The following is an 18151-nucleotide window of genomic DNA, read 5'->3' as shown; positions in this document are numbered from 1 at the left end:
TGTAAATATCAGAATTAAGGATCTGGCTATGACATTACTTAATTCTTTTAGGATACGGAGGTTTCTGCCATCTGGTCCTGGCGATTTGTCTATTTTAATCTTTTTAAGACGCTGCTGTACTTCTTCTTGGTTCAGACGGGGCACTTTTAATGGGAATTTACTTTTACATTCTACATTTCATCTGACAGTTTATTTTCTTCAGTAAATACAGTGGAGAAAAAAATATTTAATAGCTTTGCTTTCTTCTCATCGCTCTCTGCAACTCCCCCCTCATTACTCTGTAGAGGGCCGACACATTTAGATTGATACTTTTTTACCTTTTTTTTTTTTGTGATTTTTAAATGCTTTATTTCTTTACAGTTTGTATTTATCCATATTTTTTTTTTTCTTTTTTCTTAACCTTTTATTCCCATAAGGTATGTACTTCTCACAATTAGATTTCAGGATTATTTTAAAAATATCCCATTTTGTGGCTGTATTTTTATTTTCGAAGACTTTGTCCCAGTTAGTTAGGCCTTTGGACTTTCTTAGTTGGCTAAGTTTGGCATTTTTGTTGTTCCCTGAAGAAACACTCTTTTGAATGACAATTGGAAGGTTATTACTTTATGGACACTATTTCACAGGTGTCCCCCAACCTGCACATCTGTTGTTCTATCAGGTCTATTAGTTAATATTAAGTCTAATATGTCTGTCCCTCTAGTCTGGTCCTGAACCAGTTGGTAAAGGTAATTGTCTTTGGTTATTCTTAAGAACCTGTTTCCTTTGAGATGTACAGGTTTCAGTTTCCTTTTTTATATCTGGGTAGTTGAAGTCCCCCATAACAACTTCATTATGATTTGCCGCCTCCTCAATAAATAAACAACCAAGTCTAATCATTTTAGCTCCTTTGTTTGATATTGTTATCTTTATCTTCTGTTAGAACTTTTGTGAAAATCTAATGTGGTTTTCAGTCAAATTTATGCTGTTTGTGGTCCTCAATACAGGCACCACAGCCATAGAACTGTGTCTCTGAGTCCTAAGTAAGTAAAACAAACAAAAAATTTTTAATATTGTGGAATAACCCCATTAACAAAATCTTCAAATACTCCAGTTTTGACTCCGTTTAGTGAATACTGGCAGTTTTTTTTCTTTTGAGATCACTTTTCAAAAGTCATATAACTACAGGGCAGGATTACATTGTAAAGGCAGGTTTAGACGGCTGCTTGTTTAGTTAAGGAGACCACTGCATTTACATGTAGTGTTCTCCTCAGAATGATATCAAGGGATCGCTATTCTGATCGCCAATCCAGTCTGATCTGCTCCCCAGAAATTGGTGTGTCTGCAATAACGACAGGGTGCACGTTTAGACTCGGCAGATTGTCAGGAACGAGTGTTTGCAGCATTTCTATCATCTAATTATTATACTACCTTATAGTGTGTCCCCCAGTGATGTCTTGGTAAAAAAAAAAAAAATCTAAAGAACCCCCTGTTCGTTTGCTGTGGTTCACGTATCTTTTGACGCCTCATATGCTAATGAGGTGACTTGTTTATACTAGGCGTGGACTTGAAGTTCTCCTGGGCACGGTTAGCATATAAGGCGCCAAAAGATACGACCACAGCGGACGAACGAGGGGTTCTTTTTATAATTAAAATTGCCAAGACCTCACTGGAGGACGCACTATAAGGTAGTATAATAATTGGATTATAGATATCCAGGTGAAAGGTCCTCTTTAAGGTAACACCTTTATTTTTTAACAATTGTGAGGCAGAGTACACAAATCGATGTTACTGTAACATTCTACCGTTAGATTTTCAGTAAGTCATTTTGTGACATTCTGTCTGCAGTAAATCAAATATTTTAAACTTCTGAGGAGCAGCTCATGCAATATGCCTGCCTTAAAATCACAAAAAGAAAATAAGATATGCAGTCAGAAAATATTATGCTTATATCAGCCATTACTATTTCTTGGTGTCACGATCGTGCCCATATGCAACAGGACAGGCCATGAGGGAAATTCACTGCACCCATGACCCTGAATGTGACTGTAAGAATAAACTCTGCTTCCACCCTCATTTTCACACTTGCCTAATGTGTTAGGCTACCAAGGAGAGAAGCATTTTCCCAGACACGTCCACTGAACCACACACAACAGTTAGACACACAGCGCTCAAGGAACAAATTACGATGCTACAGGTTACAAAAATGACAAAAAAGGACATTCAATAGTAAAAAGAAAATCGGCACTCTCCCAAATTGATGCAAATGTGGAAAAAAACTTGTTTTATTGCCAAAGTCAGTGCATACATAGTCTTACAAAAAATAGTGGTAGGTTGTGGTGGCTCACTAGCAAGTAGTTAAGGTATGGTGCTGCAAGCTCATATAGAGGGAATCACCCCACCCTCTCTTAAAAGGCAAATGTAGTAATGAGCGAGCACTCATACACTTGGCAACCAGATTGACATGTGCAGAAAATATTTATTAAATCCCCATAAAATACAAGTAATAAAATTTATAAGAACAATGTAGCAATAATATACAACATTACAGTCACATATATTATGGTAGATATGATCGACACTATATTCATATGACTCAATAGTGTCGATAAATCCTGATAATGTGAAAAGGAAGGGAGAGTGAATCTACCCGTAACGCGTATGGTGAAACAAGTGATGTACCTGCATTGAAAAGCCTCCGATAATACTGTATGGCCATACAGAAGAAAATTTCTACAGTAAAGGATCAACTATTCTTATCGTCGAAAGCTGCACCAAAGGAAATTGCGGAACATTGTGGCAACTCCTGCGATCTTTGGAACTCCCACGAAATTTAAACCAGCTTGCTGTATGGAGCGACTGAATAAGCTGGCAAATATTTAAAGCTCCATTGAAGCAATAGGGAGACAGCAGACGCTAGACGGTAAGCCAAATATCGATTTTAACATTTTCTTCAATTCAAAGCTCATATCGACTTTAAAAGGATATGCTATAAGAGACCTTTCACATTATCAGGATTCCTGTGGACACTTTATGAACATGTTGCGCTCTCAGTGAATACACCTACAACATTTTCAGTGACATTCAGTTTTCCAAATTGGGATAGAGTGCTAGAAGATAATACCCCCTCTTCCCAAATAACAGCATATACTTGAAGTTTTTTGGTGTGATGTATATTGTTGAATTTATCGACACTATTGAGTCATATGAATATAGTGTCGATCATATCTACCATAATATATGTGACTGTAATGTTGTATATTATTGATGCATAGTCTTGTTATAGGTTCAAGCTGTGTAGAAATATATGCGAGATGGCAGCTTTATATATCTGGATGTTTCCGTTCACCCAGACCTTTTAATCTGCAGTGCCACTGAAGGACAAAAAGGAAAGAAGTTAGTGTACTATGAACCAAGGTCAGAATAAAATGACTCTAGGGAATCTAAACAAAATAAAATAAGACCTAGAGGCAAGGGTAGAAACTACTATCAAACCTAATGTATAATGTATCATAGGAGGAAAATCACCAGTAATGTCATAATACAGATAAAATATAATGCAAATAAGGGTTTGGGAGCGGAGCAGGGAAGGTAATGGGGGTGAAAATAATTTGACATGCATTCATTCAAATAGAACAGGGATAAAATAATTGTATGCCAATTAGATCAGTGAGGGATCCACATTGGGAGAACAGCAGAATGTTGGCCAGACCTCCAAACAGGTATATGTCTAGGGATCTGAATGTGTGTTGTTTACAGTGTGCAATTTTTAAAGGACATCTGTCAGCAGATTTGTACTGTGGTAAGGTGAACAGAAAAGTGTATTGTGGAGTCCTGGAAGGGGTGTATATCCCACCCAGCTTCCTCAACTGGGTGAGGTAAATAAAATCCAGAAGGTTAAAATGGTCTCAGCAATGTGTAGGTTGCTGAGAGTTTTGTTAAGTTTATGGGCTGGATTTTATTGGACTGGGAGAAGGTAGGATTGGTAGAGGGACCTCCCCAGTCCACCCCATTCCGGGACAGGTTTTCCCCTAGCCTGAGGGATCCCTAGCTGAAGCCAGCTGGGATCATCAAGAGGAAATGAAGCATAGTACAGGCTTGTCAGTCTAGGAGAGTGAGGCCTGGAGAAATTCTGGGAAGATGGCTGCCCTGCTGGCTAGAGAAGCAGAGTTCTCTGTGTGAACTGTGCTCAATAGGTGAGTTAGGAACTTCAGTGTAATAGCCAGAGCCCAGACAGGCAGGTGAAGAGGGGATTTTTGCTTCTTGGAAAATGGAGATTTATGTACATCTCCGTTTTCCATCCCTTCTATTCTATTCCTAGCAAGTTGCACTTGTTTCCCATACAACCCGAATATCCTGTGTATAATTACACCTCTTCCAGTCCTTCATATACCCCAAGAGCAACACACAACCCTCACAGATACTTATATATAAAAATAGTTTACTGATAACATAAAGATGACAAAGCAATGGACATTATACATAGAGATACAGATGGCACAATACATAGAGGACACCCCCACACACAGCCACCTCAGTTCCTGCGCAACCTGGATGCTAAGCAAACGTGGCTAATAATGTGTATGTATATGAAGTATATCCAGAGTCCACCAATATACAGTCTACTGGATCTATTCTTCACATCCAGTACCTGACCATTAGTACATGTACATATAGAGACTCCTGCATAAACAGCATATATAATCTAACTGGTAATGCAATTGCCGACTACAAATATCTATATGTACACATATACAGTCTACTGGGATATTATACTTATATACATACCCACATACGCACACATATAACTTAGCTTGCTCCTGAAGTGCTGTTGTTCCAGTGGCTGGCAGGAAGAGAGAACCAGCCTCACTCCCAACTTTCACCTATATCTTGCTGTGTCCCAGCCCCCCACCATAGACTCCACCCTGTGACCACCCAAATATCTCCCCCCATCTCTTGGTCAAGAGGATGTTGTTCAACTGCCTTAGATATGCTAACAAGGGACACAATGCTACTGGCCATACTGAACGGGTGAATAGCACTGGGTCCAATTATTGGGCATATTTGTGTGGTCATCAGGATGAGGTTCTGGCTGAAAGCCATATTTCCCTTAACAGCAGGTGTTTGTTTTGGTCTATGTTTTGTGGTGCTGGACCTTCAGCTTACCCAGTGAATTATAACTGGGGTTGCCTGTATTGCCGGAGTGTGAGCAATAAAGCAACATTTGGACTTTAACCCTGCGGTCTGCAAGAGAATCTGTCATCGCCGCCCTACCTGAGAGTGTAACCCCTTACAGTACCTATGAAACTGGCTGACCTCTTGCATGTGCGCTTGGCAGCAGTAGGCATCTGTGTTGGTCCCAAGTTCATATGTGCCTGCATTGCTGAGAAAAGTAGTCTCCCACTACTTTCTGCACTTCAGAATCAGGAGCAATACAGGAAAGAAGCTTGCTCTACTGTACTGCGAGCCTCTCTCCTGCGAGGCTTTAGGAGAAGTCGGAGCCAGGTGTGCTCACGTTTAAACTGCTCGGATATGTCAAAGTACTGTTGGCACGGCAGTGGCTGAGCCTTTAAGAGTAGCGCCATCCTGATGCCTTCCCTGAAAAACACAAAATATAGAACAGGCTGAGATTTTTCCTGAACACAAAGATGATGTGCACAAACTCATTGAAATGAATGGGTCAGGATACAGTCCGGATGCTATGCATTTGCTGCACACTACGAATCTGGACCAAAAACTCACTTGTTTGAAAGAGGCCTTAGTATAGAACAAACCATTTTAAGGTGGTGTCACACAGCTTTATGTAGCAGTTTACTGGACTTTTTTGAGCCAGAGGCAGAAGTGGGTTGGAAGGGAATACAAATCAGGCATCCTCAAACTGCGGCCCTCCAGCTGTTGCAAAACTACAACTCCCAGCATGCCCGAACAGCCTACAGGTATCAGCCTACAGCAGGGCATTGTGGGAGTTGTAGTTTTACAACATCTGGAGGGCCGCAGTTTGAGGATGCCTGATACAAATGAATGACTACAAATAAGTAGTCACTTGCACCCTTGTTCATCCTGCTTCCTTTGTCAGACCTTCTCCAATCTTTGACAGGGCCAGACAAGATGACTATGCAGGAACATGGACTTGTCAATTAACCACCTCAGCCCCCCTAGCTTAAACGCCCGTAATGACCAGACCACTTTTTACAATTCTGCACTACATTACTTTCACGGTTTATTGCTTGGTCATACAACTTAACACCCAAATTAATTTTACCTCCTTTTCTTCTCACTAACAGAGCTTTCATTTGGTGGTATTTCATTGCTGCTGACATTTTTACTTTTTTTGTTAATTGACATTTACAGGTTTCTTTGCAAAAAAAATGACTTTCACTTTCAGTTGTAAATTTTTTCAAATAAAACTACATTTCTATATACATTTTTCTCTAAATTTACTGTTCTACATGTCTTTGATAAAAAGAATGCAGTAAGTGTATATTGGTTTGCGCAAAAGTTATAGCGTTTACAAACTAGGGTACAAAAATGTGAATTTCCGCATTTTGAAGCAGCTCTGACTTTCTGAGCACCTGTCATGTTTCCTGAGGTTCTACAATGCCAAGACAGTAGAAACACCCCACAAATGACCCCATTTCGGAAAGTAGACACCCTAAGGTATTCGCTGATGGGCATAGTGAGTTCATAGAAGTTTTTATTTTTTGTCACAAGTTAGCGGAAAATGATGGGGGTTTTTTTTTTTTTGTTTTTTTCTTACAAAGTATCATATTCCACTAACTTGTGACAAAAAATAAACTTTTAGTTTGAAATCCAAATGTGTATAAAATGCCCTGTGAAATCCTAAAGGTGCTCTTTTTAGAATTTGTGCCCCTTTGCCCACCTAGCCTGAAAAAAAGTGTCACACATGTGGTATCGCTGTACTCAGGAGAAGTTGGGCAATGGGTTTTGGGGTGTCTTTTTACATATACCCATGCTGGGTGAGAGAAATATCTCTCTAAAATGCCAACTTTGTATAATAAAATGTGAAAAGTTGACTTTTAGAGATATTTCTCTCACCCAGCAGGGGTATATGTAAAAAGACACCCCAAAACACGTTGCCCTACTACTTCTGAGTACGGTGATACCACATGTGTGACACTTTTTTTGCAGCCTAGGTGGGCAAAGGGGTACAAATTCTAAAGATCACCTTTAGGATTTCACAGGGCATTTTTTACACATTTGGATTTCAAACTACTTCTCACGCATTAGGGCCCCTAAAATGCCAGGGCAGTATAACTACCCCACAAGTGACCCCATTTTGGAAAGAAGACACCCCAAGGTATTTTGTGACATAGTGAGTTCATGGAAGTTTTTATTTATCACAAGTTTATCACAAGTTAGTGGAATATGAGACTTTATAAGAACAAAAATTAAATAAATAAAAAAAAAAAAATCATTTTCCGCTAACTTGTGACAAAAAATAAAAACTTCTATGAACTCACTATGCCCATCAGCAAATACCTTAGGGTGACTTCTTTCCAAAATGGGGTCACTTGTGGGGTAGTTATACTGCCTTGGCATTTTAGGGGCCCTAATGCGTGAGAAGTAGTTTGAAATCCAAATGTGTAAAAAAAATGCCCTGTGAAATCCTAAAGGTGCTCTTTAGAATTTGTGCCCCTTTGCCCACCTAGGCTGCAAAAGTGTCACACATGTGGTGTCGCCGTACTCCGGAGAAGTTGGGCAATGTGTTTTGGGGTGTCTTTTTACATAAACCCATGCTGGGTGAGAGAAATATCTCTCTAAAAGTCAACTTTTCACCTTTTTTTTTATTTTTTTTTAATACAAAGTTGTCATTTTAGGCTACTTTCACACTTGCGTTCGATCGGATCCGTTCTGAACGGATCCGCTCATATTAATGCAGACGGTGGCTCCGTTCAGAACGGATCCGTCTGCATTAGAACTTAGAAAATTTTTGAAAGTCTGAAAGTAGCCTGAGCGGATCCGTTCCGACTTTACATTGAAAGTCAATGGGGGACGGATCCGCTTGAAGATTGAGCCATATGGTGTCATCTTCAAGCGGATCCGTCCCCATTGACTTACATTGTAAGTCGGAACGGATCCGCTCGCCTCCGCACGGCCAGGCGGACACCCGAACGCTGCTTGCAGTGTTCAGGTAACCGCTCGCTGAGCGGAGCGGAGGCTGAGCGCTGGCATACGGATGCATTCTCAGTGGATCCGCCTCCACTGAGAATGCATTAGGGCCAGACGGCTGCGTTCAGGGCCGCTCGTGAGCCCCTTCAAACGGAGCTCACGAGCGGACACCTGAACGCAGGTGTGAAAGGAGCCTTAGAGAGATATTTCGCTCACCCAGCATGTTTTTTTTTTTTTTTTTTTTTTTTTTTTTTTATATATACAAAGTGTTTGCATATGAACACCACCGCACCTCAGCTCATAAGCCTCGGCAAACATATCTTTTTTTTAGTGCAGAGGAGAAATCTCGTCTTGCAGCGCCGCATACACCGACTTTTGTGTAATCTGACAGCAGCGCAATGCATCTGTCAGAATGCACATCAGTGCTGCAGCTGGTTCATCGGTTGGTCCACCTAGAAGGTAAAAAACAAAACAAAAAACAGGCCACAACGCAATAAATGTATTAACATGAACTTTATAATAACATTTGAACAGAACATTAACTTTTTTGGTTACCGGTGATTTTATTTTTATTTTTTTGCTTTTTTTTACTTTTTTATAGGACAAACCTCTCCTTCCTCATGGGACAATGTGCAAAGCACAAATCGCCCAGAGATGTGGCGAAGTACATTATGCACTTTGTCCCAGGTGAAAGGAGAGGTTTTCAGCAGCTGTGAGTGAAATGGCCCTAAGAGCCCTGTGTGCCTGTCCTGTGAGATGCAATCCCTATGTTAAGTGTACCTGTGTGTGGTACTTCCGGAAACACTCCCCTAAGCATAGGGCAGGGTGGTCAGGACAGATATAGCGGGCTTCACGCCTTATTCCACTCCTGCCACAGACACATCATTTTTTTTCGGTGTGGCGGTTGGTTTGAGGTACCAGCAACGACACTGGGGAAATGTCGCTCGTGTAAACGGCTCGCTACACTGGTGGTTGGGGCCACGGAACCTCCTAGATACAGGAGGTTCTCGATGATCTCTTCCTGAAATTTAAGGAAGGATCTTGTTCTCTCAGCCTTATTGTAGAGAACAAAACTATTATACAGAGCCAATTGGATCAAATATACAGACACCTTCTTATACCAGCGTCTGGTTTTGCGGGAAAGTAAATAGGGAGCCAACATCTGGTCATTGAAGTCCACCCCTCCCATGAGCGAATTATAGTCGTGGACACAGAGGGGCTTTTCAATGACACAGGTTTCTCGTTCAATTTAGATTGTCGTGTCTGCGTGAATGGAGGAGAGCATGTAAACATCACGCTTGTCTCTCCATTTCACCGCAAGCAGTTCTTGGTTACACAAGGCAGCCCTCTCCCCCCTTGCAAGACGGATGGTAACGAGCCGTTGGGGAAGCCCCGGTGACTAGTTCGCGCGGTGCCACAGCAGCCAATCTGTTCTAGAAACAAATGCCTGAAGAGGGGCACACTTGTGTAAAAATTGTCCACATAAAGATGGTACCCCGCCAAATAAGGGTGACACAAAGTCCCAGACTGTCTTCCCACTGCTCCCCAGGTAGTCAGGGCACCTAACCGGCTCCAGGGTCTGATCTTTACCCTCATAGACACGAAATTTGTGCGTATAGCCTGTGGCCCTTTCATAGAGCTTATACAATTTGACCCCATACCAGGTGCGCTTGCTTGGGATGTATTGTTTGAAGCCAAGGCGCCTGGTAAAATGTATAAGGGACTAGTCTATGCAGATGTTTTGCTCAGGGGTTAAGGTGGTCTATGAGGGGCTGAATTCTGTGGAGCCGGTCAAAAGCTGGGTGGCCTCTGGGACGAGAGGTGCTGTTGTCACTAAAGTGCAGGAAACGCAGGATGGTCTCAAATCGTGTCCTGGACATGGCAGCAGGGAACATGGGCATGTGATGAATTGGGTTCGTGGACCAATATGACCGCAATTCATGCTTTTTTGTTAGGCCCATGTTGAGGAGAAGGCCCAGAAAAGTTTTAATTTCGGAAACTTGGACGTGTTTCCACCGGAAAGACTGGGCATAAAAGCTTCCCGGGTTGGTGGCTATAAATTGAGTGACTCTAGGGGCTCTACGGGCCTGTCTGTGCTGTGGCTGCGACGGGGGAACTAATGCACATGCCACTGTACCAGCTTCAACTGCCCTTCTGGTGCTCGCAACTTCACCATGTTGTACGGCAGTGCTGGTACTAGGTCCAGGATGGGCTGCGCTGCTGGTGTATGCCTCACCACGTAATCCGACAGCGCCAGCCCCACTCTGCTGACCTTGAAGCGGATCCTGCGCAACCTGTGGTCTAGCAACACTGGGCCGGGTACGCCTGGTGGTATCAGTGACCTCAACCTCCTCGTCTGAACTTTGGGTCAGACTGCCACTGGTTTCTACAGGTTCGTATTCTGACCCACTGGATTAGTCAGATGAGGGTTCCCATTCCTCATCCGACTGGGTCAGAAGCCTGTAGGCCTCTTCAGAAGAATACCCCCTGTTTTGACATTTGGACAACTAAATTTAGGGGGTATTCCCTGAGACTACCCAAGAAAAAAAGCAAGCCTGTCTTACAAATGGGAGGCTAGCGAAGTACCGGAGGCCGCTGCGATAAAAAATATCAAAACGTATAATTTTTTTTTTTTTTTATATCGCCGCAGCGCTTGTAAAGTGATTGTGCAGTGATAAAAAAAAAAAATTGTCACTGGGGCGGGCGTGGGTGAACACACGTGTGGGCGACCGATCAGGCCTGATCGGGCAAACACTGCGTTTTGGGTGGAGGGCGAACTAAGGTGACACTAATACTATTATAGATCTGACTTTGATCAGTTCTGATCACTTACAGATTCTATAAAAGTACAAATGCTGATTAGCGATACGCTAATCAGCGAATCAGTGTCTGCGGTGCGGTGGGCTGGGCTTCCTAACAAAGGGGCCTAAACTACCCTAAAACCTAGCTGTCAATACTAGTGAAAAAAAAAAGTGACAGTTTACACTGATCACTTTTTTCCCTTTCACTAGGTGATTGGCAGGGGCGACCAAGGGGTTTATTGGGGTGAGCTGGGGGCTAAGTGTACTGTTTGGTGTACTCACTGTGAGGTGTGCTTCTCTGCTGGGACCAACCGACAAAAAGGACCGGCAGAGGAGGAGCACAGAAGCCATTTAACACCTTATATTTATAAATATAAGGTGTTAAATGGCTTCTGATTCGGTTTTTTGAAAATCGCCAGCCTGCCAGAGATGCTCATTGCCTGGCAGGCTGGTGACGAAATACTCCTTTAACTTTTGCAGCCCCGCAATGCGCATGCGAGGGCCGCCTCTGCCCGAAATCTCGCGTCTCGCGAGAGGACGCGCCGGCACGTCCTGGAGGAATAACAGGGCCGTCGCCAGGACGCGATCCTTTGTACGGCGCTCCTGTAGTGGTTAAGGAGAGGGAGGGTCTGATGGAGGAAGCAGGATTATTAAATGCATTTTTGCATAATGATTAACCACTTAAAGGGGCGTCTGTAGCTTTTTTTTTTTTTCCTCTGATCTATCCTTTTTGATTGGTTAGATTATCAGCATCTGATTGATGGGGGTCTGACACTCAGGACCCCGACAATCAGTTGTTTGAGAAGGCAGAAGCGCTGGCAGTAGCGCCCTGGCCTTCTTGCTGTTTCCCCACATGCCAATGATGTTCACGACTACTATCACTTGCCTGGGCACGGCTGAGCCCCGTTCATTTTAATGGAGCTGAGCCAGGCCCAGGCCAGTGATGGTAGTAGCGACGTCACTCGCCTGAGGTAAACTGCAAAAAGGCCAGTGCGCTATCTGCTGCCTTCTCAAACAGCTGATCGGCGGGGGTCCCAGGAGCTGGACCCCCACCGATCAGATGCTGATGATCTATTCAAAGGATAGGGCGTAGAGGGAAAGGAACGCCGTGTGGTTTATTTATACCATGTCCCATTTGAAGCCCCCTGATGCACACCTAGAGTAGAAACTCCAAAAACGTGACCCCATTTTGGAAACTACGGGATAAGGTGGCAGCTTTTTTTTGGTGCTATTTTAGGGTACATATGATTTTTGGTTGCTCTATTACACTTTTTGTGAAGCAAAGTAACAAAAAATAGAAATTCTGAAATTCCATCTCCATTTGCCATTGACTCTTGTGGAACACTTAAAGGGTTAACACAGTTTGTAAAATCAGTTTTGAATACCTTGAGGTGTGTAGTTTTCTTAAATGGGGTCACTTTTTGGAGTTTCTACTCTAGGGCACCCCTAAAGTAGAAACTCCAAATGGGACATGGTGTCAAAAAACAAGTCCAGCAAAAACTGCCTTCCAAAATCCATATGGCATTCCTTTCCTTCTGCGCCCTGCTGTGTGCCCGTACAGCAGTTTACAACCACATATGGGGTGTTTCTGTAAACTACAGAATCAGAGCCATAAATATTGAGTTTTGTTTGGCTGTTAACCCTTGCTTTGTTGCAGGAAAAAATATTTAAAAAATTGAAAATTTGCCCAAAAATGCCTGTTTTGGCATCGTTTTTATTGGGGTTCATCTGACAGATTAGATCCTGTACTATTTTTATAGATCAGGTTGTTACGGACGCAGTGGTACCTAATATGTTTACTTTTATAAATTTAAGTTTTACACGATATCATTTTTGAAGCAAAAAAAAATCATTTTAGTGTCCATATTTTTTGGGCGATTATCTTAGGGTCTCATTTTTTGCAGGCTGAGATGACGGTTTGAATGGTACTATTTTGGTGTACATATGACTTTTTTGATCACTTTTAGTACCTTTTTTTGGAAGTAAGGTGACAATTATAGCTTTTTTTACACCATTTTTATTTTTTACGTTGTTCATCTGAGGGGTTAGATCATGTGATATTTTTATAGAGCAGGTTCTTACGGACACGGCAATGCCTAATATGTGTAAATTTTTATTAAGGTTTTACACTCCTTTTTTAAACCAAAAAATAATAATTTGTGTCTCCATAGTCTGAGAGCCTTTTTTTTTTTTTTTTTTTTTTTTTTTGGGGCCATTCAATTTCATCATAGTTTTTATTTTTTATGGCGTTCACCGTGCGGGAAATGTAACAAGACTTTTTTATAGATCGGGTCGTTACGGACGCAGCGATATATAACATGTGTAGGGATTTTTTTTTTTTTTATTTTTTTTTTATTCTTAATCAGGGATCTCAATTATTTTTATTTTTTTTACTTTTTCTCACTTTTTTTTTACTTTTTTTTTACCCAGACCCACTTGGTTCTTGAAGATCCAGTGGGTCTAATATCTGTATAGTACAGTACACGATAGTGTACTGCACTGTATTTCATTCACACTTTGTCTGAACAGATCTATGCCTTTAGCACAGATCTGTTCAGCACCATGGACAGCAGGATGCCTGAGAAGGCGTCCTGTTGCCATGGGAACCTTCCCAGTCTGCCACAACTGAGAAGACGGGGAGGGAGGAGGGCTCCCTCCCTCTGTGACCCCATCCTGTCCAGAGGCTGCAAAGGCACAGCAGCCCCCCGATGGGAGAGGGAGGGAGCTCCCTCCCTCTTCACCTCTTACATACAGCGGTCCATATGGACCGCGGCATGGAAGGGGTTAAAACGGCGGACATTTGCACAGATGTCAGCAATGAGCTGACACTGTGATTCAACCGCTCGGCCATCCTGAAAATAAACAGGTGGCGGGTGGAAGATCGCACGCCTGCCTCCCGCATTCTCCCCCCCCCACCCGCTGCGCATGCAGGCACAAAGACACAGAGGGCTGCAGGGGGGGTTAACATAGAAATATAGGCACCGCAGGGATCAGAAACTTGCATAAGCGCTAATAACCGGCCGGCAGTGATCAAAACTACACAGGACTTACCGGTACGCCCTGGGTCCTTAAGGACTCAGGAAAGAGGGCATAGCGGTACGCCCTAAGTCCCTAAGGGGTTAAGGACCTTTTTTTTTTCTAATTGGCTTCATTTTATATTGCATACAATGTAGCGAGAAGCTGGAAAAAATTTCAAGTAGGATGGAATTGGGGGGGGGGAAACTGGTTTATGGTGTCCCCTAGGTGGTAAAACTGTTCTGTTACCTTGATTCTCTGGGTCAGTATGATTACAGCGATAAGACATTTCTGTAGTTTTTCTTGTGTTATAATATTTTTACATTTTTCATTGCATCGCCACATTCTGTCCCCTTTAACTTTTTTATATTTACAGATGTAGCCAAAAGCACCTTGACTGAAAGCAAGAAATTAACAATATTGTGCCTACAGTTTCTCAAATAAAAAATTACATAAGAATCCTGGCCATTTCCCAGTTTGGCAGTATAACAGAAAAAAAAAAAAGCCTGCCCAGACAAATGTCTCCTTCAGCTCCTGATCTTTCAGCAGCCATGTTTTCCCCTGAAGTGTTAATTTCTCAAAATGCACTGACTACTTGATGGTACACTGGCATAGAGTACAATATGCCCCATTCACAGACCAGGCCTGATAGAAACCCCACTATAACAGGTCTCAGAGCCTTCAGAAGGCCAAAGGCTGCCATAGCAACTGACCAAAAAGTGTGGGTTTCCTCTGGGTACTCCGGTTTCCCCCCACACTCCAAGGACATACTGTAGCTTGCTACAACTGGAATACCCCATTAAGCAAATGCACAAAATGAACAACAAATATTGATTGATCATGCTGCATTTGAGCATTTACCTAATTGTTATTGCAAAAAATCATTCATTAGTGCTCGACATTTATAATGAACCCTTTCCTGATGCAGAGATTTTTTATTTATTTTTTGCTCCAGTTTTTATTTTTCAGTTCACATAACTATATGAGGGCTTGTTTTATGCAGGACAAGTTGTACTTTCTAATGGCACACTTTTTATATTGCATGTGATGTGATGTGATGTAGTGGGAAGCTGGAAAAAAAATTCCAAATAGGGTGGAACCGAAGAAAAAACACATTACTCCCTAGTTTTATGTATTTTTTTGTTTCAATATGTTAATCACAAGCATCGGTACAGGGAGGAGGAAACCTCTGCTCTTCTTAGTGGGCGTCTCCTTCTCCCTGGCTGTGATGCTGTCCAATCGCTGAAGACCGCTTCACAGCCAGGGAGAAGTCGAGCTGTTATGAGATTTTTCAAATCTCATTAGAACAGGATATGAAAGGGAGTACAGGGTGTAATATGTATGCTTATATAGCCTGGGGATAACCAATGCAATGATACATTTTATTTTTTGCCATGGAAGGCAAGATTGTTTGAATTTCTACATTCAAAGATTTCAACTCCTTCCATGTCGCTATTCACAATAGTGGATAAACGTAACAGATTTTTTTTATTTTTGACAAACTGCCAAGAAAGCAAGAATTGTTAATTCTGTTTTTTTGTTTTTGTTTTTCAGCCTTGTTCTAAAGTTCAGCACATTGTAGATATCTGGAAGAGTGGCCAGGGTGTGCTGTCTCTGCACTGTTTCCAGAACACCATCCCAGTGGAAGCTTACACAAGAGAAGCCTGCATGGTGGATGCCATTGGTAACACTTATTCATTTATCTGTTCAGTTGTCTAAGCTATAAACATACATTCTATTTATATACAGTTCTGAACTCTATAAAACTAATATTCACCTTCATAATGTAATTTTTAGGTCTAGCAATCTATTCCGATTAATTTCTCAGTGAAATCTTCATAGTGGTCGGAGTTTCATTTTCCTGATCTGAAACTCCAAATTCCCTGATATACATTAAGAAACATGCTCAAACTCTGCTGACCACAGTCAGCATATGTATGAGTTTGAGTTTTCTGCATTCAGCTTTTTCATTACTGCTCATCCACACTTGTATATTTGATAAGGATTGTGCATACATTTTTGTAAAGTGGGTTTTTACAGATTGTGGTATTGATGAACTACAGTACATTCTGAACTTTTTGACCCTTTCACTTTTTTTCACGTTTTGAATGTTGCGACCTTGGACTAAAATACAAAGAAACTAGAGTTTTCTCGCCCATATTCATTGGGGAACACAGGAACCGTGGGTATAGCTATGTCCTCTAGGAGGCGTTGACACTAGGTGAAAGCTGTTAGCTCCTCCCCTGGCAGCTATACTCCCTCCAGCTTGGAGAGAGAGCTTTAGTTTTTTTCTAGTGTCAATAGGAGGCAAGAGGGTAGCTCTGCAGGTTTTTTATTTAATGTTTTTCCTTCTTTTTCAGCTGGGAAACAGTGGTCGCCTAGCCTCCCTGTTCTCCCGGGGGAGCATGCCAGCGTTGGCCCGCCACGCTGCCTCCTCTGCATAAGAAGGGAAGGTGGACCAGGACAGCCTCGCTCTCCTGCATCCCGCCAGCCGAAGGGTCACCCATCCAAGTCCCTCTTTCAGCATCCTGCCACTATGGTGCCAATAGCTGAAGGGGTGACCCTGCTGGAGAAGAGGAAGGTTAAAGATGGCGGCAGGACAGATAAGTAATGCCTGCTCCTGGCCTTCGACCCCCCCCCCCCCCCCCCTCTTTCTGAAGAGGCACGCCAGTCTCCTACGTGACTCGACCTGCGGGGGGGGGGGGTGACTTTTTATTAGACATGACAGGCAAAGTTCAGGGACACTAGATTCCCGGCGAACAGAGAGGTCGGGAGGGGACTGGACCTATCTCGGCGCTCGATCCGGGACGCTAGGAGACAAAGCGGCACCCGCCAGTGGCACATAGCTTTCCTTCTCTCCCGCTTCAGACGAGCGGCATTCTGCTGGCGGAGCGCCGTCCTAATCACTACAGGTGCTGTGGGGGTTAATTCGGCGCACGCACCGCCGCAGCAGAGGCTGAGCGGGAGTTCGTGGGACCTGAGGGGGTGGGGCCTTCTCTTCCTGCCACAGCGTTCAGGAAGCTCTCCTCACAGGACATCCTCCTCGGCGGCGCTGCTCCGGTCTCTGGTAGGATCTTTTGTCTCCTCTCCTCAGGTCACTGTACCCTCTCCAGCCTCAGGTGTGTCCTTCCCTGGGTAACCATCATGTCTGATCCCACGGGTGCTCATCCTAAGCTGCCAATAGCTGTCCATTATGCCTGCTCTATATGTCAGGCAAAATTCCCTTGCGGGCAACCAGATTGTCTGCACTGCTTGTCTGGCGCCCAGGCAGGCCCCCCCCCCCCCCCTTCAGCCAGTACTGCTGCTGCCTCCCTCTTTGGCATCTGAGTTGCCGGAGTGGGCCAGAACCCTCTATCAGGCGGTAGAAAACCTCTCTAAAATCATCTCCAAATCTACCATAGCTATAGTGGGTCGCTTGGTTGAGAATCCGCCACCAGCACAGGCTGCACCTCCCTCGGATGCACCCTCCAAGGCTTCTTGCTCGGGTGTCCCCCCCCCCCCCCCCCCCCCCCCCAAGGAAATCACAGAAGCGTCCCACTGACGCATCCCCCTCTCCACCCTGTGTAAGATCTCACTCAGGTTTTTCTTCTCCTGGGGACGTGCCGTCCGAAGGAGAGATAGAGAATTCTGATTTGGACATGGATACGGAGCAGCCTTCCAAGCTGGCCTCCACCGTAGATAGCCTCTCTGCTGCCATCTGGGACACCTTCCAGGTACAGTATGATCCACCCCCCCACCAACAGGGGGTATCCTTTTTCTGTCTAAAACAGGCCTCGAAGGTGTTTCCTTGCCATACTGGTTTTTCAGCTGTGGTTTCTAAGGCTTGGGATCATCCAGACATACGTTTTTACGCCCCTAAAAAGCTGGATGTTCTATATCCATTCCCAGCAGATTGTGTATCCACGTGGGCATCCCCTCCTAAGGTCGACCCACCAGTCTCACGGCTAGCCAAAAATACGGCTATTCCTGTAGCCGATAGATCCTCCCTTCAGACCCCTGGAGACCGTCGGATGGAATGCTTGACTAAGTCCCTCTTTGCAGCTTCAGGGTCAGCCCTTAGGCCCGTGTTCACCTCCGCGTGGCTGGCAAAGGCAATCTCTGAGTGGGGCAGCCAGCTGGACCAGGACTTGGTATCTGAAGTCCCTGCTCAGGATCTCCAATCCTTGGCACAGCTGATCACCAAGACGGGGAAGTTCCTCTGCGAAGCGTCCTTGGACGCAGGAGCTCTT

The 18151-nt window shown here is 43.6% G+C and overlaps 1 protein-coding gene across 1 annotated transcript in view; it reads left to right on the top strand.

The window, feature by feature from the left end:
• ANKLE1 (ankyrin repeat and LEM domain containing 1) overlaps positions 1-18151 on the top strand; it is a 128029-nt gene that overhangs the window by 77163 nt on the left and 32715 nt on the right. The window contains exon 8 of the mRNA XM_044278567.1: positions 15477-15606. Coding sequence (XP_044134502.1) covers positions 15477-15606 — 130 coding nt within the window. The remainder of the gene's footprint in view (positions 1-15476; positions 15607-18151) is intronic.

Source organism: Bufo gargarizans, chromosome 1, assembly GCF_014858855.1.
Source record: "Bufo gargarizans isolate SCDJY-AF-19 chromosome 1, ASM1485885v1, whole genome shotgun sequence".
Classification (NCBI taxonomy): Eukaryota; Metazoa; Chordata; class Amphibia; order Anura; family Bufonidae; genus Bufo; species Bufo gargarizans.
This window is presented reverse-complemented; position numbering and strand designations above follow the sequence as displayed.